Source organism: Sceloporus undulatus, chromosome 3 (genome assembly GCF_019175285.1).
Source record: "Sceloporus undulatus isolate JIND9_A2432 ecotype Alabama chromosome 3, SceUnd_v1.1, whole genome shotgun sequence".
Classification (NCBI taxonomy): domain Eukaryota; kingdom Metazoa; phylum Chordata; class Lepidosauria; order Squamata; family Phrynosomatidae; genus Sceloporus; species Sceloporus undulatus.
In genome coordinates, this window is record NC_056524.1 from 252,506,850 (window position 1) to 252,531,761 (window position 24,912).

Genomic DNA, 24,912 nt, shown 5'->3' on the forward strand with positions numbered 1-24,912 from the left:
GTTGCATGCATTTTATAAGGCTTACATTCCTCTGAGGGAAACAAAAACAACAACAGCAACTATAACAACCATGGCATTCCAAAAAGGCAAGCTTTCATCTGCCTGAATTTGGGTAGACTTTGGGTATGTCAATCAGGATTCTTTATCTGGGGAAAATGCATTATTGTTCTTGTTGTTGTGGGGATATATTCTAGCAGTCATTACCACCCAGCAACCTAGCTGCCACTTTGCTGTTTCTTTCTCATCCATCAGCACCAATTAAATGACCAGGATGGATGAATGGGTAAATAGTTCAATGGATTGACTGATGATGGATTGATTAGAAGTTTCATATTCAAAGGCCCAATAATTCTCAAAAACATTTTCTCTGGTAATAAGATCTTTAGCATACCATTACATTACACTGAACATACCCAATCTCATCTGATTTCATAAGCTAAGTAAGGTCAGGCCTGGTTAGTATTTGTAAGGGAGTCTACAGGGTATGCTAAGGATCTCCAGATAGATCTTGGAAAGATCTGAAATCCTGAAACTCTGGAACCTGAAAGGCCTGAAACCTTGGAGAGCTACTGCAAGCCAGAGTTGATAACACTGGGCTCAATAGATCAAGGGTCTTCAGAGGCCCTTTTCCATTTGCCCTCACTCTCATGGGTAAACAGGCAACAAGAAAGAGCTATTTCAGTGATGATGACATCTAAATTAGTAGGTTTCAAACTTGGACCCTCAGAATTTGTTACTGTTAACCTCCATCATCCCCGAGCAGCATGGAAAATAATCAGAGCTGGACCAAACATTGTATTCTAACGTCCATGGTTCTTTCCCCCATGGGGATAATAGGAGCTTTAGTTCAATAACTTTGTGACCTAATGTTGTGAGCTCCTAGTCTAACACCTTCCTTGTTAGGTTTGAGTTATCAGAATCTGTTATTTGTCTAAACTTTTAATCAATGGTAATTTTATGAACTGAGAATTTTGACACAAACTGTTCTACATGCTGTTCATCTGCTGGGTTTTTTAAAGTTGTTTTTTCATTTATTTCTTCTACTTTTACTGCTGGGTATTACTCTCATCATTTCCTCGCTGCTAAATTATCTGGGTTGTATTATTATTATTATAATCAGCTGTCATTTTATAAATCTGTTTTGACTTCTTAATATTTATTGTGTGTCAGTTTGAAAACTCTATTTAAAAATATAAAAGCTGTATATAAATCATGGGAAAGAAGACTACATGGGCATATCAGTATACTGTACATGTAGTGTAGCACCCTTTCCTACACCAACTGAACATGTGATCAGTGAGGAATCTCCCTACCTCATCCTTCCTTCCTTCCTTTGATTTTTATCTGCTTTCCCCCCCTGAGTTGGCATGCAAAGACACGTTCAACATAATTAAAAACCACATAATAAATTATATATTGAATTAATTATACCATTAAACCACCAATTTATACAAATTAAAAACAGCACACTCATAATAAATCTACATTAAAATGTTATATTATTTTTACAGGCTACAACAAACAGTCATTTGCCTCACGCCTCTCTGTACAGCATGCTAGTAGAAAGACAACAGAGTGGGCTAACTCAACCTTCTATGCTAATGATCCCCTTCCTGCACAGCCCACCTGGGTGTAGTCACACTATGTAAGTATAACATTTTGAAACCACTTTAACTACTATGGCTATCCTATGGAATCCTGAAGATATCCTTAAGTGAGGTACTCTGCCAGAAAGCTGTACTGCTGTAGTTCAGAAGAGTAAACTAGAAGCCTGGCTCATAAGTACTTCATGAAACTGCTAATCCCAGGATTCCATATGATGACACCATGACATTTAAAGTATTATCAAACTGCTATACACCACTGGACAAACAGCTGAAGAGTAACAAAGACCAGGCTTCTCCTTCAATATCATCCAGGTATCTAAAGTGAATTGCTAGTTGAAGACTTTCCATGCATCCCAAAGTAAAATCTCTCAGTGGTGTCAGCTCCCTAGAAAAGACAAAGAACAAGGGACTTCTTCAAAAATCACCACTTCAGGGCAAGTTTTAAGGAATTAGGAAGGTATTTGGCTGGGTTTAGCAAATTGAATGTGTCAAAAATGGCCCCAGGACTAGACGTTCTCCAGCATTTGGCCTACACAGCTGAGAGGTTTATTCTTTGCCCATTCAATGGGACTTTATTTTGCATAGACATGAACATGCATACATTTTTCAGAGCAGCCATTTATCTTTAATCATAACAAGACTTCTGACCACATAATATTAAAAATATTATGATGATATTCTACAATCAGGATACACAACTAAAGAGGGTTCAGGGATCCATTTCTCATCCCAGGGGCCTGTTATGACAGGCAAGAGACCTGGCAATGCACAAGAGTGAAGGACAAAAACCAAAACTTTAAGGGCCATGCCTTGTTTTAATTCTTTTAATTCGAAGAGGTAGGGCTGTACAGTATTTATTGTAAAATTGCCACTCCTGGAGGAGTTCGTGTGTGTGTGTGTGTGTGTGTGCGCGCACGCGCATGGGGGGGAATATAACCCCTTGCCAAAAAAAAACATATTGGATGGGAATCATAAGGAGTCCTGAGAGCTTCATGCAGTCCATGATCCAACTTTGCCCAAGTTTGTTCTAAAAACATACTTTGGAAGAAGTACTCTGATAAACTGGTGTGCATGCAGATAACCTGATATGCCTCCATTTTTTAAAATAAAAAACCCACCAGTCTCATACAACAGCAGCTAATGAAGTGAAATAAGCCTGCTGCCCTTCAACTTTGGTAATTAAATGAATCTTCTTTGTGAAGTAGTGATATGGTGCATACTTATTGTATTAAATTAGCTGTGGACCTCTAAAGGCCTGAAAGCATAATTACAAATGGCTCCAAAGTAGAATTTTAATTGCAATCCAATGTGCTTTTAATACCAGAAGTATCACTAGCAGCCTGTTACAAACTCTCCTCCAAAGAACCTGGAATGATAACACCTGTCATTGCAAGGAGGTAGTAGAAAAGAAACCACAAGGGTCTCCCTCTTAGCAACACCTGAAAGGTAAAAAATCCAAAATTAACAACAAAGAACAGCCACCATGGTCAGTATGGCTTCTTAGGCCCAGCAGGTGATTGTGATTGGTACTTTCTTTTTTAAATGGCCTTCTCTCCTCCACCCCTCCATTCACTCCCCTCCAGACAAGCACTTCTTTTTCTTATGAACAAGAGAAAGATAGAATTTATGGGAAATAAATAGGTATTGTGAGGTTACAAAGAAAGAGAATCTCTCTTTTTTTCTGAGCTTTTCACTTTTCTCTATGAAGAACTTTGGTGTATGCAAATATATACCCTTGAACCTTGTAAATATAGAACACCAAAGCTAAGCTGTTGCTGACAAGTAAGAGAGAAGGTGGTATTCTGAAAACATTGTTGAAAGTGGATTCCACTGCCAATCTGGTCAGCTTCTTTCTCTACATAGAACTGGAGGGGCCATCATTGTGTAGTTCCTGTCAATAATTTAAATGTCTTGGTATACTTCTTCAACTTGCTGTAGCTTTCCGACGTCTTCACATATCATGACCAATTCTGCCATTAATTGCAACTTCATCCTGCTGATTGGATACAGTGAAGATGTTTGGATTTTTTGTTGTATACTTTCAAGTTATTTCTGCTTAATGGCAATGCTAAGGAGACCCTTACCAGCAAGATTTATTCAGAAGGAGATTGCCATCGCTTTCCATTCCCAAGCAAGGATTCAAACCCTGGTCTCCTGGACACCTAAACCACTACACCATAGTGGCTATCAATGGTGAAGCAAGTATATAGCAAGTTATGCCAGCTCATCATTGTCTAGTCTGTCTGGCAGGTCTGGGCCTCCCATTAGGTCCATTGAGGCAGCTACCTGAGGCCACAAAACACTTTGTTGTTGTTAATTGCCTTCAAGTCAACCTCAAACTATGTCCATCCCATGTATGAGAGACCACTCAGTTCTTGTGGACTCATGGCTTTTTTTAGTTTATCCATCTGGAATGCAGTCTTTCACTTTTCCTATTGCCCTTCACTTTACCAAGCATTATAATTATTTCCGGTGAGTCGTCTTCTCACATGATATGGCCAAAATAAGATGTCAGTTTTGTCATCTTTGCTTCCAGGGAGAGTTTGGGCCTGATCTGCTTTAGGACCCATCCATTGGTCTTTTTAGTGGTCCATGGTAAATTCTCAGAACTCTTCTCCAATATTTCATCTGAAATGAGTTTATTTTTTTCGTATCTGCTTTCTTCACTGTCCAGTTTTTACAACCATACATAGAAATGGGAAATACAATGGCATGGACAGTTCTAACTTTGGTATTTAATGACATATCTTTACACTTCAGGATCTTGTCTAGTTCCTTCATAGCTACCTTCCCAAGTCCTAGTCTTCTGATTTCTTGACTGCAGTCTCCACTCTGATTGATGATTTAGCCCAAGTACTGTATGGAAAATCATGGACTATTTCGATCTCTTCATTATCTGTTTTAAAATGACATATATTGTCTGTGGTCATAATTTTTGTGTTCTTGATGTTCAGCTGTAAACCTGCATTTGCTCTTTCTGCCTTTACCTCTTATAATCTGAATCCAATCATGCTTTTTGTATGATGTTCTCAGCATACAAATTAAATAAAACACTAGGAGTCATTAATTCACATCTACCAACATCCTGAGATGTTCTCTGGCATTCCAGAGAGCCAATCTGCTCACCAGAACCAGTTACTTCCTAAATGCCTGGCTCTGAAATGTCCTCTGAACAAGCACTAAAGGCAGGGTGACTTAGAATATTAACTGTTGAATGGCACATGGAATTTTCTGGGTTCCCCTATCTATGATGTTTGACCATGAATTCTTCTAGGAGCTAAGCATCTGGGAGAAAGCTATTTCTGTGTTTGATTATAGAGATCACTAACAGTGCTGGAGAGCCAGTGTGGTGCAGTGGTTTGAGTGTTGGACTACAACTCTGAACACCAGGGCTCAAGTTCCATGAAACCCACTGGGTGACCTTGGGCAAGTCACACTTTCTCAGTCTCAGGGGAAAGCAATGGCAAAACTCTCCTGAACAAATCTTTCCAGGAAAACCCCATGATATGTTCACCTTATCATTGCCATAAGTGAGAAATTACTTTGAAGGCACAGAACACACACACACACACACACACACACACTGGTGCTGGGTAGTAGAGAGGGCACCACTTTTCATTCAGGTAATAGGAAAGCTGATAGTGGCTTTCTGTAATTGCCTCCAGACATTTTTAACAGTGAAAGCCAATAACTGAATCTGGGACTTTCTGCATTCCCACTGTTTATGGCCTCCTTGCACCTTGTCATTCCTACATTCACAGTTATTTGATACTAAAATAAACATTTCTACTCTTGCTGTCTTCTTACATCACTTCTGATGAGATTTCTAAATGGGAAGAAAGGGTGTCTGTTCTAAATGATGATGATGATGATGATGATGATGATGATGATGATGATAATAATAATAATAATAATAATAATAATTTCCAAGTTGGAATACTAATATCTCTTCCAGCTGCCAGCTGTGGAATCAGGCACAAGTGTGTTATTTGCACTTCTGCTGACAACCTAAGAGATGTTTTGTTTATTTCCAGTATTTTAAATGCTCTTGCAATTAAGAAGGTGACAAACAAAACTATGTTGAAAATCCTCATAAAATGTTCAGTTAAAAAACCCAAATATCATAATGGGACACAAAACATATGGGCTGGGGGTTACATGAAACTTATTATTTGCCATTTTCAAGCACCATGCCAAATCTAGCACAATATTTTCATCTTGTGTTTACAGCTCTTTGTCACTTCATAGGGATCAATGCCAAGACTGCAATGCCATCTATGTATGCTACATCCATAATCTTCACCCAAGTTGGACACATCTTTGCCTGGCTGTCAGATTCCTTTATCGACTTCTGCATAGTTTAATCAATTACATAATTGAATAGCACTGGGGCCAGGACTGATCTCTGTCCAACTGGCATCTCTACACTGAATTTCTGGAGCATTATAAACTTTTACAAATGGAAACAGTGGATCCAGATTTAATTTCTACCATTAGTCAACTGTACTTTTCTGATGTGAAAATGAAGGCTTTGATGGCCACATCCATAGTTTTTTTGTGGGTTTTGTGACCATGTTTGAGAAGAGTTTATTCCTGATGGCTGACATCTTCAAAGAATGCTGGCATGGAAGATTATGGCTGTAGGACAGTCTTACACCATGTGTGTGGTACAGCAATGAGAATGTTGTCTAGTTCCGGGAAGATGCAGGTTCAAATCCTTATTCAACCATGAACTTCACTGTGTGATACATTCCCTCTGTCTAGACAATTTAATGGGAGAGGTGGAGAGATCTACTTGTACATTTCCAAGTTTCTGGAAGGAAGGTCAGAAAAAAAATGGCAAGGAAAGGTAACAGCAACTCCTATGCATACTTATTAGTACAATTTTAATCTAGTCTAGTCAGCCTTCTGCATGTCTTTGGCATTCTTCCTAAGAAGATAAAAGTGTCTAGGAGGACCCTGTATCTCTGCAGTGTGGAACATATAAGTGCAACTTTGGATGTAGCAATTATCTGTCTCCAAAGAGTAACATGATATTAGTATGTATACATTAATTCTCCATTATTCAGTCCTTTCTGCATTTGGACCTGGCTTGATCTTCCCCTCCCTATGACCAGATGTTCTCAACACGAGGCTATCATCTAACCTAACCTTCATTTCCTCTTATTCATTTTCCCCTCACTGAGGTCTCCTTTTGGTATCTCCAGACTAACAAGAACATTAGTTCTCACATTGGGACCCTTCTTTCTTCTTTAATTTCACAATGGAATGAAACAATGGTTTACTTTTTTAACTGCTTGTACTGTAGGTTGATATTTTCTTTGATATATATAAAATCAATCACATCTTTCACCCAGAGAGATCCCCTGGGGAGTGTTTGAAAATTGGAAGACAGAGAGTACAGACAGAATAGTTTTTGTGTCCCCACCCAGCCACCCAGAAACAAAGCTACCATTGTTGTGAAAAGAAAAGAAACAGGGTAATTTTGTTTTGCTTTGTTTTAATCATGTTGCCTCCTTGCACAGCAACAAGAAAAAATGCCCTATGGATGAAAGCTTATGATAAATGATGCCCAAATGTGGTCTGTGAGTTGCAGAGACCACAAAGTAGAAAAATATGGAGCAAAACAGCCAGCTATGCAACTATCCGATCCTTTAAATTTTAAAGGCACTTTGTCACTTCCTCATGCCCAAAATGGCAGCAGTGATGACAGCCTGTGACCTTCCAGAGGAGCCAAAAATCCAGGGTGGTGTAGTGGTTTGACTACAGTTCTGGGGATCAGGGTTTGATTCCAGCCATGAGAACTCACTAGGTGACCTTGGTCACATACTCTTGTCACATACTTTTGGCCCAAGAAAACCCCATTATAGATTCACCTTAGGGTCAACATAAGTCAGAAACAACTTGAAGGCACACAACAACAACACATTCCTCTCGGCTCCATAGCATGACCGCATCTTTTTAAATCTGTCCTATTAACAACTACAGAGCAGTGTTGAAAATATAGGAGGTAGGGCTTAGCTCCATCAGCAGCATGGTATGGCACATTATTCCTGACAAGAGATGAACCCAAAATGGTTGATAAACTTCGTTATCATCATCAACAACAATAACACCCTGTACTTCTCAGAGGACTGTATTAAATGGACACTAGCAAAATGCCTGAATGGTGAAATTAACTAGCTATTTGTAACTTGTTCCTTTTTGCAATACCTCATGCAACAATACAAAATGTCATGTTATATTACTGTAGGGAAAGTTACATAACAATAGAAAGTAAACCAAAGGTAACTTCATTCCTTTTTATGTTTGTTACTTTAGTTACTTTTATAATTGCATGAAATGGTGGAGAAGAAATATATCATTGAAATGCTGGCCCATATTTTGGCTCACACTACTAAATGAAAGACATTGGTGGGGAGTAGGAACAAAAACTCATTATCTTAGTTTTGAGAAACAGGAAAGCAAAATCCCCTTTTAAAAATTGCAATTAATGGTAACCAATTTCTTTTCAGCCTAAGAATATAATTGCAACTAATTCCTTTTTTAAAAAGTAACATTCCAAGCTTTGAACATGTCTGGCTGCCAAGTTCTGTAATAAATTGCACTCCACACAACTATATACTATAAAAATCTAGTCTTTGTGGTGCTGCAAGATTATTATTTTTTAAAATCTATTGTTCAATTAAAGTTCTTTACCCCTGGCTGGTGCTCTTGAAAACAGTGGGAGAAGTTTCCATGTGCTGGGCAACATGTCCAACAGGAATTAATATTTCTGGATTAAAGTATTATTTTGCATGCAGAAAATACTGTTCCTCACACAGAAATTGCTGCTGCTTCTGTTGTTGTTTTTGCACAAAACAACCTGGTGCCAATTTTGTGCAGAATAATCCCAAACTCTGAAGATTCTTGTCAGGGTTTCTCAACACTAAAAAAACAGCAACCCACCAACAACAACACCATGTTTTTCGAGCATTTTTAAAAATATTTTTGAATATTATTTCCATAACCACATGATTCCCATCTCTTTCTTATGCACAGCCATACCTACTTGGAAATGATGCCTTGCTTTTTCTTTTTCCTTTACCTCTTTATCTCCCCAGCTCCACTTGTTTCTATCTGTACTGGCTGTGCACTCTCTTACTGCACAAGCAGCATACATAAATCACAGATGCAAAAGTGAACATCCAACTGATTGTACATGATTTTAAAATACATTATGTTTTTAGAATTTGAAAAGCAAATTTTAAAGTGACTAGCACAAACCTCTCTGAACCGTGCTGTTCACATTTGATGAGGATTATTTACCATGGCCCGTTACAGACGGGCTGAAAAGTACGCTCAGAGAGCGTACTAGGGTTAAGACGGGGCGGTGCTTCCGCACCGCCCTAACCCTAGTGCGCACTGTGTGCGCACAAAAGGGTGGCAGCTGTTCCACACGGCCGCCGCCATCGATAAGTGATGACCGCACCGCCTCCAAACGAGGCGGCGCAGTTGTGACGTATTGGGGTCACGGCAGGGCGCCTAGGGCGCCCTTTCCACGACCCCAGAAGGAGCTCCGTTTTGGAGCTCCTTCCTGGTTTGGTCCACTGGATGCAGCCTTCAGACGGCTGCGCCAGCGGACCAAAGGAGAAAGGGGCCAAACGGCCCCTTTCTCCTTCTCCCCGCTGCCGCGGGGTGTCCTTGGGGCTTGAAGCCCCAAGGACACCCCTTTCCAGGCTGCGGGGAAGGGGCCTTTTGCCGCTTCCCCGCAGCCCGGAAAGCGGCGGATCAAGGCTTCAGCGGCTGCCGCTCTGGCTGCTGAGGCCCCGATCCGGCGGGGAAAGGTGCGCCTACAGGCCGCCCCAAAGGGGCGGTCTGTAACACTCCCATGTCTCCAAAGTTCATTCACTTACATTTTTTAAAAAAAATCTGAAAAGTTATAGAGGTGTTATTTTCCTGGTGTAATAGATAAAGACCCCAAAGATTTAGATTTCAAATTTAGGATTTGAAGGAGGTCACATTAGATCAAAATTTTCCCAAATCATATCATGGCCCATTCTATATTGCTCAATCAGTCTCCATAATGAATTGTCAGGCTCTTGCATATCCCTACTGAAGTTAACAAAGGCTGAGATTCAGTGGTTGAATGTGTACAGCATTTGACTGGCAAGACCTAAACTCAGTTTCCTACTCAAGCCATAGAACCCAGTGTTTGATCTTGGGCTGGCTGCATGCCATTTAACCTACCATGCACACTTGTGCATATAGATTTAGATATAGTTTAACTGAAGTTATAATTCTGAGCACCTTAGATATGAGAAAATGAATTGTAATCAATGAAAGTTCATGCTGAAATAAAGCTGCTGGTCTGAATTCTATTGCTAGTCCTATCTAAAGTAGATCCATTGAGCCAATGAGATTTACCTATGGATTCAATCTATAGCATTCAACAGTTTATTGAATGGGTCTACTCTAGTTGAGACTAACCAACATAATTTTAGCCATTATTCTAAAAGGTAGCATAGTTCTCTTTGTGGTTTTTCTGGAACAGCTTAGCAAAGTCCCCCCACCCCCCAATTCCCCTCCTACATTGTAAACTTGTTTTGCAGATGAAATGCAAAAAGGGAAAATGGCTGTGTTGATGTAATCTCCAAAACAAACAGTTGGAATAAAGATTAAGCAAATAAATTCTAGTGAATTTCATCTTCAAGATTCACATCCATACAGACAATATGTTTCTTTGAGATGGCACAAACCCAAATGCTGTTATCAGCGGGGATTTAAGAGAAAATAACATCTTCTCTTGTAGTAGTTTATCAGCTACAGCAAAATGGGACTGATACTCAAATTATATGCATATCTACTCAGAAGTAAATTCAGTGGCAGTTCCCATGGCAGTGAGGTAAGGAATATATTCTGGGCATTAATCTCAAAGACAGAACTGTCCAGGGTTCTGAACTCATTTGGGGAATATAAAATATAAAATGGAATTAAATGGAATTAATCCACCATCCTCCTGACATGGAAGCCACTAGCTCTCACCGAGTAAGTCTTATTGACTTTATGAACTTTACTCCCATGTAAGTAAGTCAAAAGATGCAGCCTGTGTCAGTGATAAATGTTCAGCATATTTTATCTAGTTGGCTGGAAAATCTATGCTTTACTTGTACATAAGAAAGAAAACTTCTGCTTTATTTGTACATAACACATAAAAGATTACAGTGTTGTTGCTGTTGGGTGGGAGGGATAATGTTGATGATTACCAGTAGTTCTACATCTCACAGAGCATGCTACTACAATGCCTGCTTTATCCAAATCCCAATCTGGAGATTAAAAGATGCTGCTTTGTCACTGCTAAGTGAAAAAGAAGGGGGAAATCAATCACAGAGGCCTTTCCCTGTCTGTTCAGTGTAACTGTTCATTGAGATGCAGGTAGCGCTCTGATCGTAAGGGCTGCAGTCCTGTGAAGACAAACAGCACCCAACTTGCATACCAAGTGGCATTACGTTTAACTGATTTGTTTTATTGCAAAATATATAACCACAATCCAGGGCCACCATACTGCAAGTCTCTTCAGGGAAAATGTGCCAGCAAAAATATGGATCTCAGCTCATTAAACCACATGCATATTTTACAACTCTCCTGACAGGCACAGAAAGGTGATTTCATAGGAAGACTTCAGAACCAGCTTTCATTTACAACTAGAAGCAAAATACTCATATTATTCTCATCCTTTTTTTTCATCGATATCAGTACAGATATTGTTCATGCTATCATTATTGTTGTTATAGCAATAGCGGCTTCATTATAACTTGTGGTTGGGCTTTTGCTATTAACTGTGACACACTGCAGAGTTGAAAGGTGCAGTATCTACATGGGGAGGGATAGACATTCAGCATTAATTCAGCATTAATTCTGGGAGATAAAAGGTGCACCACACTGTTCTGTGTGGCTATCCATAATATTCAGAAGAGAAAAACAACTATCTCATGTGGCCAGTGTTTATGGGCAGTAACAAGAGTTGTCTGGCATCGCCTCTTGACTCTTCCCCTGGCATGCCCCAGTCTCAGGACAGAGTTGTATACACCACACAGCCTGTCTCCCCCAAATAGGCCTGTTGTTCTCAGGTATGGTGGAGCATAGTACAGTCCGCCCTTGCCTTACGCGGGGATCCGTTCCAGACCCCGCCACGTAAGGCAAATTCCGCCTATGCTCGAGCCCCATTGGAAACAATGGGGCTCGGGAGCAGCGGCACAGTGGTGCGCAGGGCAGCACAGGCGCACGCGCCCATTCATTTGAATGAGACGTGCCACCCCTTGCACCCTGCACGCACCCTGTGGCTTGAGTGCATATGCTCAAGACTGCGTAAAGCACGCCCGCATATAACGCGGGCGCACTGTATAATACTGCCAGATTAGAAGTAAGATTCAACAGACAGTCCAAATAACTCCTGTATGTGGCAGGGGAGGGCACCATTTTGTCATTTGCTCAGATAGCAAAATACCTGGACTGAAGGAAGCAGGATCACACACATTGACTCTAGAGTCTCACACTCTAGTCTCTCTGTGTGTTAATTTTTAGACTACCCAGTTTTCATGCAGTCACCCAAAATTTTAACAGAACCCCACTGCAAGAAGGCATGCACACACACAAATACAAGCAAATAACAAAATTTCCCAATTAAATGAGAAAAAATAGGTTATGTATACGTCTGGGTGAATTTCCAGAGCCCACAGTAAAGGACCTTTGAATAGCAATGAAATAAATAGATTTAAGATATTGGCTATAAATGGGTTGCACCTCAGGAATACTAGGAAGAATGTCTATGGTAGGAACATGGCAAGTCTGATTGTGAGGGCTTTCAGCTAAATCCTTGGAGAGTCAGAGATGATAACTCAAACATCAGTCCAAAGGCAAGCTCTAAACACAAGGATGTGAAATCTAAAGAGAAGCTAAGGGAGAGAATGGGATTCACAGAAAAACTGAAAATACATTCACAGATGAGAACAAACAAAGTGTCAGGGTCTACCATATAGACTTCCTCTGCGATCTTAAAGTTAGCTTTGCTTTAGCTGTGTTTTAACTATGATAGTAGGGCATGCTAAAAGAGGACTATTATTGGGGGTTGAAGAAAGTAGATACTGCAAGATACTCTGAAAACCAAGGTCATTCAGCCAGGGAATGAAATGTGGACAGCTGGGAGGGGTTCTGCTTGCAAGGGGCTTTACTAGTGAAACTGATGGTGGAAAGCCAGTTCTGCCAAAAGGTGTCTTTCTGTGCTGATCTGCTGCAACAAACCCATTCTGGCAGATCCATGAAGGCCATTACACAAAGCTTCAAATGTCTACACAACAACACACAGAGTTTGAGAAACAAGATAAACTTGAAGTCCTACTACAGGAAGGTAAATATGACTTTATAGGTATAGGAGACTTGGGGGGATGACTCCCATAATTGAAATATTACAATTGGAGGTTATAACCTATTCAAAGGAATAGATGTGGCAAAATGGAGATGGAGTGACATTATATGTCAAAGACATGTTCAGTTGTACAGAAGTCCATGAAAATGATCAGAGTAGACCAGTTGAAATTATTTGGATACAAATAAATTGAGAAATAAATAAATACAACATTGTGGTAGGAGTTTACTAAGTGACACCAAACCAAGTAGAGGTGGTAGATGGTGCTTTTCAAAAATAAATCTCAGAAATTTCAAAGGTGCAAAAATTAGTAGTTATGAAGGGCTTTAATTACCTACATATCTACTCAAATACTAAGTCTGCTACTTATAGACAATCCAACAAATTCCTGATATTCCTATTTTAAAAGTTAGAGGAAGAAACAAGGAGATTGACAATCCTGGACTTGATCTTAACCAATAGGGAGGAGTTGATCACTGGAATTAAAGTAGTCGGTACCTTACAGGGAAGTGTCTGGGCAATGCTAGAATTCACAGTTGTGGAGCGGGGCAAATCAGAGTGTATTCAAACATATACATGTGTGCAGAGCATGTTCATGTTGGTACATGTGTGTATGCAGTCCTCAGCACCCTAGATGAGCCCCTCAAAACCCAAAAGATTGTGTACCTTACAATGGCAGGTGCCTGTGAATTCAGTATATCTTAGAATAATAGAGTCATACAGTTGAAAGGGGCTTCATGGGTCACTGAGTCCAGCCTCTTGCACAGTCTCCAGCTAAAGAATCCAGAATCTCCAGCTAAAGTATCCCTAGCAGGTAACTGTCCACTGAATCTCCTTTTGAAGATGTACAAAGAAGGAGACCCTACCACCTCTCTAGACAATTGGTTCTATTGCTAAACCACTCTTACTGTCAAGAAGTTCCTTCTAGTGTTCAATCAAAATCTACCCTCCTGTAACTTAAAACCATCAGACCTGGTCCTATCATCTGGGGGAGCAGAGAACAGGCCTGTCCCCTCCTCTCTACTCTCTGTGGCAGCCCTTGAGGAATTTAACGAATGCAACCATGTCACAAATCAGTCTTCTCTCACCAAGCTGAACATGCCACCTCCTTCAATCTTTCCTTCTATGTTTTGTTCTCCATACCCTTATCATCCTTGCTGCCCTTCTCTGAACCTGCTCCAACTTTTCTATATCTTTCTTAAAATGAGGCATTCAGAAATTAATGCAGTACTCCAGATGAGGCCTGACCAGCACAGAATGCAATAAGCACCTGTGCTTTGCTTTCACTTGTTGAAAAATCACATTCAAGAAATAAAGAATGAGAGATTCAAGCTGCTTCTCAGACAAATATAGGGGGAGGAGGGGATTTCTCTTCTTTTCTTTCTATTTACCTGCTTAAAAATAGAGTTGTAAAGAATGCAAGTCACTGCTTTCCTGTGACTTGTGACCTTCCTGTTGCCCGATTCCTGTTCCATTTCCAACAACATCAGCTGGTTGTTCAATGAGATGAAAAGATGTCCATGAGGTTCATCAAAGTAAAGCACAGAATGGAAGTCTATGCTTTTGGGGAAAGAACCAGTAATCCTTTGGACACAGAGTTGGTGCTGAATGTCCCAGATCCTTAATACCTATACAAAGCAGAAGGGGGGATTAGAACCAGCCTTTTAACAAACAGAGGCTGCAAAGATGGCATTTCATAAAATCAGAGCTTTAGTTCTTTTTGTTGTTGTTGTTGTTGTTGTTGTTAATGTAGTTCTGTTGTTCTTTTTTGCTGTTGTCGCTGTTGTCGCTGTTGTTAATGTAGTTCATATAAAGCCAACAAGAGACTGCCATTTCACCGTCAGTAAACACCCAGAGTGACACACAAGAGTAGGAACAAGACAGTATGGCAGACATCCTGTTGATATCTTACAAATGTGTAAGTTTCCCTACAGAAATTATTAGACATTTTTGTCTGAGGCACAAGTCAGTATTTAGCTGAGGGCTGCAAAAGCAGAATTCCGCATGTCATTGTGAGTGTGTGTTGCCATTGTGCATTTCACATGCAGATGTGCATTGAGCAATGCAATTGTGTATTTCATATTTGTTTACACATTCAGATGAGTAGCTTTACAATTCACTAAAGCACATTTGTCACATAGCTCTGCAAATGAAAAGTTACATTTTGTCTCCTCGATATAGATTGTCAGCTCATGTTAAGCTGCTGTCATTGGTTGGGGGCAGTCAGGCAAACATGTAGGAAGGTTTGAATAATAAATAAAATACATGGAAGAGGTTCATCTTGGCAACATCAGGGAACTGGCAAATTAGGATAGATCATGCTTGAAGATTTTCACAGATACGTTTTTTCCCTAAATCTGTGTACCTATTGTCCATGTCTTTGATAGCCAATACAAAGCAGTGTTAGAGGAGAACAAAAAATCATATTCCAAGCAGTGAGCTACTGACTATTCTGGGCTGAAACTAGCTGCAATTCCAGATCTTTGCAAGACACTGGTACCAAAACATGACATACATAACTGTTGTAAGATAAATTTTGTGTGTTCATGTACCTTCAGATTGCTGATTGACTTATGGTGACCTCAGTCTGAAACACACAGGCCAAATGGTGTGGATTCTGGCTGCATTCAAGGTACAGCATTTAGATGATGCACATCCCAAATATGGCCAGAAGCTGCACTGATACCGCACCATCCAGGAAGAACAGGACCAAAAAGGAGTGGATAGGATCCGCTCCTTCCGGCAGCCTGATTCAGGACTGCAGTGACAGCCTGGATTGGGGCCAGGCACTTGCGGTTGCCATGGCCCCAATGTGATTGGTGCTGGCATGACCGTGCTCTGCTCTTTTGGGCCTCTCTGTTTGGGCCCTCATAACACAGGGTTTTTTTAGACAAGAAATACTCAGGGGTGATTTTGCTAGTTCCATCCTCTGAATATAGCCTACAGCACCTGATATTTGTTGGCGGCCTCCAATGTAAGTACTAACAAGAGCTGACACTGCTTAGCTTCCAAGATCAGACAAGATCTGGTCCCTTTGGGTATTTAGGCCCACAAGATAAGCTTTATTGGTGGTAAATATAGTAGGCAGTCTACAGCAGAGAAATTATTTCATTCCTTTCATACTATGGCAGAAATGGCAAGATGTTTCTGCAAGCTACCACTCATTGAAAATTGTCAACATTCTACTATGGGCAAGACTAGTTAAGCCACTCAGCTATTCTCTCTAAAGATTTGAGTTTGGACTTGGAACAAAAATGGACTTTTGGGATTTCTATAATGAAAAAGGCTGGAAGACAAAAGTGTTAAAGTAAATGGGTCCATTCATAAAATGTTTACACCTACTTCGGCCAATATGATTTTTTAAAAATTCAGAACATTGACAAAATGATACTTTTATTAGGACCAACCAGAAAGTGATAAAATTATTGGCAACTGTTGGCGCCACATGTAGACTACTTAGAAATCTCTCTATTTGCTACTTGAAAATACAACCGGCTGTCCGTATCCATGGATTTTGAAGCCATGGATTCATTCATCCATGGCTTGAAAATATTCCGCCCCAAATATTCCAAAAATCCAACCTTAATTTTGCCATTTTATATAAGGGGTGTCATTTTACCACAACATTTTATATAATGGGACTAGAAAATCCACTTTAGTATCCATGGGGGGTCCTGGAACTAAACTGGAGAGGATAGCAAGGGCTCACTGTAGTTTCCTAAAAATGTGGGCATGGCTGAATTTAGAACAAATAGCTCTTCTCTTCCTATACCAAGGCCTTAAGCAATGTTTCTACTTTCATAGAGGTATCAAACCACAGTCCCCCCCCCCTCACACACACACTGGAAGCTTTTTCACTTGTTTACTTCCATGTCTTGTCTTATATGGTATTGCATAGATAATATTCGATTTGGGTTGCCTGGCAGATTGCTCTAGCTGAGCAGAAGGCTTTTTTATGTAAATAGCTACCAACTTTGATGCCCATCCATCCATCAAAGTGAAATGAATTCATGCTAATGCCAAGAAAGGCACAAGGCTGCTTGTAAAATAATGGCTGAGCTATGTTTCCACAGGGAAAGCAGTGTTAACTAACCTATTGAGAAGCTTAATGGCAGGTTAATAGAATCTTTTAAAATGTCTGAATCGGGCTATGTTCTTTCTGTTCTTTGGACATAAATCGGAATTTGCAAGCTCAGATTTGTATTGGAGACAACTAACAAGTGAACTGGAGGTTGAGTTGTCAGCTATTTCAGTTGCTCAGCTCCTGTGCATTTAACAGTATTATAATACAGAAAAATGCAACAGAGGGCAATTTTCCTGGTACAAGCATTACTCTTACAGTGGGGTAGGGAGTATCAGAAATGCAGAGGCAGAGATACTACAAATGTGATTATTTTACTTCACCCTCAAGTGGCCATGCATCTTGTGGTCCCACTCAATAATTCTGCCATTCTATGCTTGATCACCCTCAAATTTCTGTGATTCCCTGTAGTGTTTTGTGTTGTGTATGCATTACATCATTATATCACATTTTCTGCTAGAGTTCTTATTCACTCCTTTGAAATGCCATTCCTAAGGTACTCTGTTCTGATAAGAGACAGAGGGATTGTGGTTTAAAGACAGGCACTTATGGCACACCAACTGTAATCTGTTACCCTAAAAGGTAGGGGGATGGGGGGGGGCTTTGCAAAATTTTGGGGAAATTATTGCTCAAAAGGAGGCCTGCAAGAGGCGGGTAACTTTGATGATCTTTTCATCTATGTACACCAGTTCTAACTGCAGAGAGACTCTGGTTTCAGTAAATAGAATGGTTTTACTTAGAAATGTATAAAAGTGCATGTAAACATACCAAACCAATTCAAGAAGCCATACAAGGCTATCAGAAAAGAAAATGTTTAAACTTAGATAGAGAGAAATTGGAAATTGGAGAAGGTGAAAATTAAAGGGTGACCAGATGTCATAACCACAAAGGAGGACAAGGCACTGTAAAATGGAGGACATGGAAGAAAAATGTAGGGCCTTGCCAAATAAAAGGTAAAAACATTCATAAAAGATAAATCCATGGATAATTACCAGTCCTGAAGATAGGTCCAAGAAAATGGAGAGTGGCTCAGACAGCAAGACAGAGTGAAGAAGACAAGCTGAGATCAGTTTTGACCAATTCCTATAGCTGGAAGGGGGAGTATGGGATATGTAGTCCAAAACCTTTCCAAGTTCTAATTCTCTCTTTTTCTCTACCCTGCTCTCTTCAGTGCACACTATAATGCACTGATCTCAGTAAAGTTATTGAGTCCAGCCATTGTTAGACTGCAAATTCTAGCAGCTCCTAGCTGATGTAGCCAATGCTGAGGAATGGTGGGAGCTGAAAATGTCTAGGTAATCATGTGGCAAATTTCTCAGCTTGTACATAAAACAAATAAAGGGGCTGAGAAATCAACAATTAGTATGTTTGGCGAACCATGACAAATGATAATCACAATCTTAGTCATAAGTGGGGGGGGTTCTTCCCAAAATTATTATTATTATTATTATTATTATTATTATTATTATTATTAGCTTTATTTCTAAAGCGCCATAAATCTACACAGTGCTGTACAAGAAGCAACTGTATAAAAAGAGACCCGCCCTTTTTATAGAAGGTGGTGAAGAAAGAGGCAAAATATACCTCTGGGTATAACTGAAGGTCCAAAAGGAATTTGTTCAGACATAGTTGCAAAATGCCAGGAAATACTTCTTTATTGTAAGAGCTATTTGACAGTGAAATGGACTCCCTCAGAGGTTGCTAGATGTCCCACCTTTGTAAGTCTTTAAACAGAGGTTGGATAGACATTTTTCATGAGGACTTTAGTTGTATATTTCTGCATGGCAGTGGGTTGGAGTAAATGGCCCTTGTGGTCCCTTCTAGTTCTAAGAGTCTATGATTCGATTCCCTCTGACTGACCCATCTGTTCTCTCCCTTGATGTAGCTCAGCAATCAGATTTTCAAATTAAGCCCCTGCCTACCTTCCAATAACCAATCATAAAACAAAACATGCTATATGCAAGATATGCAGTTCAGGAAAATCTGGTATTATGGCAGACCTTTTCAACACTTGATAAAGCACTTTTTCAAAATCCATGCTAAACCAGAGGCTGATAAATGCAGATGGTATAGGAACAATTTTCTGTCCCTGGGACCCTGCAGGGTCATGTGGAGTGCAAAAAATGCCCACTACCACAAAAAAATGGAAGGGTCCAGAAGGCCATTTGTTTTTGAAAAGGCTTTTTAAAAAAAAGAATTGCTTCCAAGAAAGGCAATTCTTGTTGTCAAGGGAGTATGTAAGGGCTAACAATGAGTGGGCCTGAGAGAAAGAGAGGTGAAGGAAGCTAGCCAGATACTGGGGGGAGAACAAGAACAAGAGTGTCCTGAGAAGTATCTCAAAAATATTCCTTGATTCTAGCAGCCTTCAAACCAGAGATAGGGAGTTGTTTGGTCGGCTGCTGTTTAAGAATATAGCTCTCATAATCCCTCTGTTGAACATGCAGGACAGAGATGATGGGACCTGTAGCCCAAAAGACTGAGAGACCCACATGTTCCCTACACTTGCTACAAAGAAAACAAACCTTCCTTTTGTACTTGAGAGGTGACTGTTGATACCATTATGAGGAGAAGAAAGATGGAATTTCCTAGGTCTAGTCCCAGCCACTGTGTCTTTCATGAGAGATTACATTTGTGTTAAATTGGATTTTGCATGGAGATAATGGATATTTACAAACAGGGATTTTTCTGTGCAACCACTCTGTCTTATTCATAAAATTTTAAAGAACAGATGTGAGCAACTGCACAGGGGCCAATTCCCCACCTCCACTCCAGCTCCTCCTGGGCTGCACATGTACAGACTGACAGTGCTTCCAAATATTTCAAAATGGAAATCAGAAGTGACACAATGAGAAGAACTCTGATAAAAATAGAGAAATTTGGGAGGGCTGGGGTTTTGAAGGGCTCCCTGTATCAACAATGGGTTGTTTTTGTAAGTGTTGGAGGGGTCTCTCCAGGAGGTGTTTATACACAAAAATGCCCCAGAATCAGGCTGAAGTTAAAAAAACAACAACCAACAATCAAGGATGAGAAACTTAAGGAGACTGATGGAGACTTCAAGGATCACAAAAGGGAGGTCCAGGGGCTGTACTTTGCTCACCCCTGTTGTAGAGACTTTAGAGAACATTATCTTCCATTGGGAATACTCTGTTATTTTTCTCACCACTCCTTACCTATTTTTTCCTTATCACAATAGTCCCTGAAGAAGAGGGGGAAATGGAATAGCTGAAGAATGCCTCTTAGGGATCATTCAAGTGTCATTTTTTTGATGGCAACAATGTGAATAATCTCACTCACACATTGCAGGTTTGTTATTCACACTACAGAACTGTGTCAATGCACATCTCTGCAAGTTCAATTGCTCATATGTGCAAGTATTCGAATAACGATGGAGCAGACGATGTGAATGCATTCAGAACACATTCAAGGCATGCAGGGTTTTATCAAGAGTCTATTCAGGTCTATTCACATTAGTTCTTCACACTATCAATGATGTGGACCTTTTTTAAAAAAACTGGGGGGGGGACTCAATATCAAATAAGTGTTTGTTTTTGTAGCCCCCCTCCAACTTAATTGGGTGCATTCATGATGTGTGTGAACAACAGAGATTCAACCTGGATTATTTTCACCATTTGAATAACCTCTTAGCAGTAGTAAGAACTATCCAATTGTACCCTTCAAGAATTAGACTAGTTGTGAGGCACCAGATCCTGACTGCTCTTGGAAGGGTCAGACCTGTTATTACATGGATAGGAGGCTGCCAATGAATATTAGGTGCTGTAGGCTATATTTCAGAAGAAGGAACTGTTAAAACCAACACTGATTATACTTTGCCTTTAAAAATCCCTCTGAACTTCATAGAGTCATCATAAGACAACAGGTGACTTAAATGCATGTGTGCGCGCACACACACACCAATATTATATTTGTTGCTGTTGTTGTTTGCCTTCAAGTCATTTCAGACTTATGGCAACCCTAAGGTGAACATTTCATGGGATTTTCTCAGCAAGATTTGTTCAGAGAAGGTTTGTCATTGCCTTTCCCTGAGGATGAGAGAGTATGCCTTGCCCAAAGTCATCCAGTGGTTTCATGGCTGAGCTGGGAATTGAACCCTGGTCTCCAACTCATAACCCAGCAGGTTTAGTCATAAATGTTGTGAAGTGGAGCAGTTAGTGGACTGAAAAACCAGGGCCCAAGGTTTCATTCCCCGCTCCCACCAGAGCATTGCCTAGAGAAGGACTAATGATCTCTGCTTTGTGAGCTCTTCCAGCACTCACCCTATCCTTAGCAAAGCTGAAAAGTAGTTTGCGTTCCATAATGAACTGGACAGCGATTACACTGTCTGAATGGCCTTCCAGAGTTCCAGCAGGTTTTGATGTGACATAAGGATTCCAAAGGCAAACACGGCAGTTAATTCCTGCAGTTGCTGTTCAAAGTCACAAAATGAAAACACATTTTTTATTAAAAAAGTAAAATCTTTCTAAATGCAACTAATCAATGCACTACAGATGCAGCAACTGGAAATTGATCAATTCAGTTTCAGGCACCATATTTGATTATATGCATGTATCCCCCCCCAAACCCAAAGTAATTTATTTCCTTCATTAATATATTGGAAACATTGTCTCCACCTGGAACTTATTTCATGCAGTTATTTAGATTTAATGTTCCATTTCTAAGGAGGAGGGAAAGCCATGACCACAGGCTTAGAAACAACATATATAATAATGCACTTTTAAGTTTAAAGAGCCTTCATAAATAATAAGAAATATTTAATTGATCTATTTAAATATACTTGCTTTATTTATTAAAAGCATTTCCCTCCCACTTTTCTAACTGTAGAAGCTATCTAAAGTCACATGGGAAAGTAAAATACAGTAAAACACCACTAAACTGCACTAATCTATGTATGATCAACTGAGAAGTTCCCTATTTACAACAAATTACATCTCCCAGGATTCAGAGCTCCTAAACTGAAATAATTATCCAGGTATCTACACTTGTTCCAACTTCTATTCAGTTTTTAAGGGGTGGTGATGCCTAGGCTTAGCATGTCACTTTGTACACTGGTATCTGACAACACTGTTCTTTTATCCCCAGTGCATCATATATCTCTTCTTTTTTTTTTCTTCAATTTGATTTAGCCTCCCTCTTCCATTTTTCTTTTTTGTTTTCTGCCAATTGTAATTTAACTTGCTATTTATTAGAATATACCCAACCCTGTATTAGACTATGCCAACATGGTGACTTTTTAGTGGGGCTGTGAATCAGTTCTAGATTTTCAGACTGAACTTTAAAGTGATATTCATGGTCCCAAACCCCATCTTCAAAATTCAGCACCTTGAACAGCTCCTTTGAAGATTGGGCTCAACTCAGATTCCTTGCACCTTTGAAATGGAAGCTACCACCTGACCAGACTGGTCTCTTCTTCTCACTTTTCAGCCTCCCGTGCCAATCTACCACAAAAGTTACTTGTTGTTTCTTCTGGCTTACCTAACCCACAGAGAAACCCTCAGCTTCCTTTTATTTCATTTCCCCTCCTGCTTCACCTCCATTCAGAGCTGGAACCCATCTGTGCATCTTAAAAATTTTCTTCTCCTGTACTAATCTTGTATTCCTTCCATTAGCAAGTATTCCTCTTAATATATTCATTGCTTGTACCTGACTTATGGAGACTTCAGTAAAAAGGCAGTCCTCTAAGCTTTTGTGGGCTGTAGTGTGGGAGATGGTGGCAGTCTTCACCACAAGCTTAAATTGGCTGAAACATTATGGCTTCTCCCCAGAAACACTGGCGACTTCTGTTTTACAAGGGGATTTAACAAGCTGAATTCTCACAGCCCTCACAAAAGTGTGGCATGTGGAGCTCCTCAGGGGAATCTGTGTAGCTTATATTTATCTCAAATCAGCTTGCATTTGTCAAACAGAACTAGCCTGTTATAAAGGACCCTAGACATTTAGGAGTTTTTAAGATACAACCACCACTAGGTAAATGTCATGTTTTACAATAGCACTGTGATTTACTGCATATTTTTTGTGTGGAAGGCAGCCTAGAAAAAGGCTTCCTCATTTTATCATACTCCCTTCCCTATGAAAACCATGACTGTCCCATCACCAGCCAAAAGACAGAGAGGTAAGACCCCTTTCTTCTTATGCAGAATTTGGGAAGTTACTTTTTTTAATAATAATTAATAATTTGTTTTATTTATATACCGCTATTCCAAAGATCATAGCGGTGAACAGCAAGTAAGCTAATTAGCAAGTAAGCTAATTTGCCCCCAACAGTCTGGGTACTCATTTTAGCGACCTCGGAAGGATGCAAGCCTGAGTCGAGCTTGGGCCCTTTTGCTGGTCTTGAACTCGCAACCTTTGTTTCTGTTTTTTGTTACCATGTCTGAAGAGTAATTTTTTGTCTTTATAGTGGGCCCTTGGTATTCACTGGGGTTTGGCTCCAGGACATACACACACCCTTGCTTCTGGATAACAAAATATGTGCATGCTCAAGTCCCAATAAATACAATGGTGTAGTAAAATGGCATCCCTTATATATATTAAAAACAAAATCAAGGTTTGCTTTTTTGGAATTTCTATCTCTTTGGAATACTTTCAAGCCATGGATGGTTAAATCCATGGATAAAGAATCCGTGGATATGGAGCGCCAACTGTACTCACTAAAATATAGAGAAAGCAGCTTGTTGTGCTGTTATGTTGTTCATTGTTTATCATTACTTTTATTGTTTTTTAAGACAACAGACATTGGGATGTTCCTTTTTAAAAGACCCTAGATACACTGTTCATTATTCTAATCACCTAATAACTAATTAGTTGTTGCTACTGCAGTTCAGGAAGCAAATTCTTGTTATAACTTCTGATAACAATATGCTCTTTATGAATGTCACAATTCTGAGTGAATCACATTGCCTGGATTCTCCCCCTCTGCATTGACACAAATACACTGTAGCAGACCTCATGTTACATGCACTGTGCACAGTTGTTTTGACCAGGTACACAGAAGCAATTACTCACTAATATGTCTTCTTTCCAATTTACCTCCCCCCCTCAAAAAAAGACCTCCCACACACACACATTGTGAGCTGACTTCAGGGATGCAGAGAAACTTTCTCTCCTTGTCTAAATTCTGTGTCACAGCTCACACCACCCAGTCAATCCAAGTGCACACCCAGCACCACTCTTTAGAGCAGCCACTTTGCCAGCACAGCTATTTCCTCACTTCTACCTCCAATGCAGTCATGCTGATTCTCTATTTCTGGCAAAAGCATCAGCAGGCTCTTGAGAAGCAGATTCTCACATTGCCATTCCCTTTTCTTTTCTTTTTATGTCATGACTTAATTAGATTGTAAGCCTGAGGGCATGGAACTGTTTTGTTGTTCTTTTACTTGTATAGGGCCATGTACAATGACTGTGCTATATAAATAATTGATAATAATAATAACAGAAAGCAGAAACTGCAGGCTATTTTAAAATATATTTTTGTTTCAAAAAATCTAACTAAACTGGGGTTTAACCTGCATTACAGAAACATGTAATGGAATTTGATACTGCTTTAACTGCCATGGCTCAATGCAGTGGAATTCTGGGAATTGTAATTTTGTGGTGTATTTTATTTCTGCAGTGCAGATCAGACTGAGGTCCAAACACACTGCAGCAATAATCCGGTTTCATACTGCTTTAACTGCCCTGGCTCAGAGCTAGGCAATCCTGGGAATTGTCCTTTATTGTGGCACCAGAGCTCTCTCACAGAGAAGGCTAAATGCCTCATAAATCTACAGTTCCCAGAATTCTTTCGCATTGAGCCAGGGCAGTTA

General features: G+C 40.0%; 1 protein-coding gene across 2 annotated transcripts in view; it reads right to left on the reverse strand.

Annotated features, from left to right (window-relative positions):
- The window catches only part of WDR49 (WD repeat domain 49), a 178,403-nt gene that overhangs the window by 102,760 nt on the left and 50,731 nt on the right, over nucleotides 1-24,912 (reverse strand). For both annotated transcript variants that reach the window (XM_042456108.1, XM_042456107.1), the window contains 2 exons: nucleotides 21,367-21,515; nucleotides 14,403-14,639 (listed from right to left, as the gene is read on the reverse strand). In XM_042456108.1, the coding sequence (XP_042312042.1) occupies nucleotides 14,403-14,639; nucleotides 21,367-21,515 (386 nt within the window). The remainder of the gene's footprint in view (nucleotides 1-14,402; nucleotides 14,640-21,366; nucleotides 21,516-24,912) is intronic.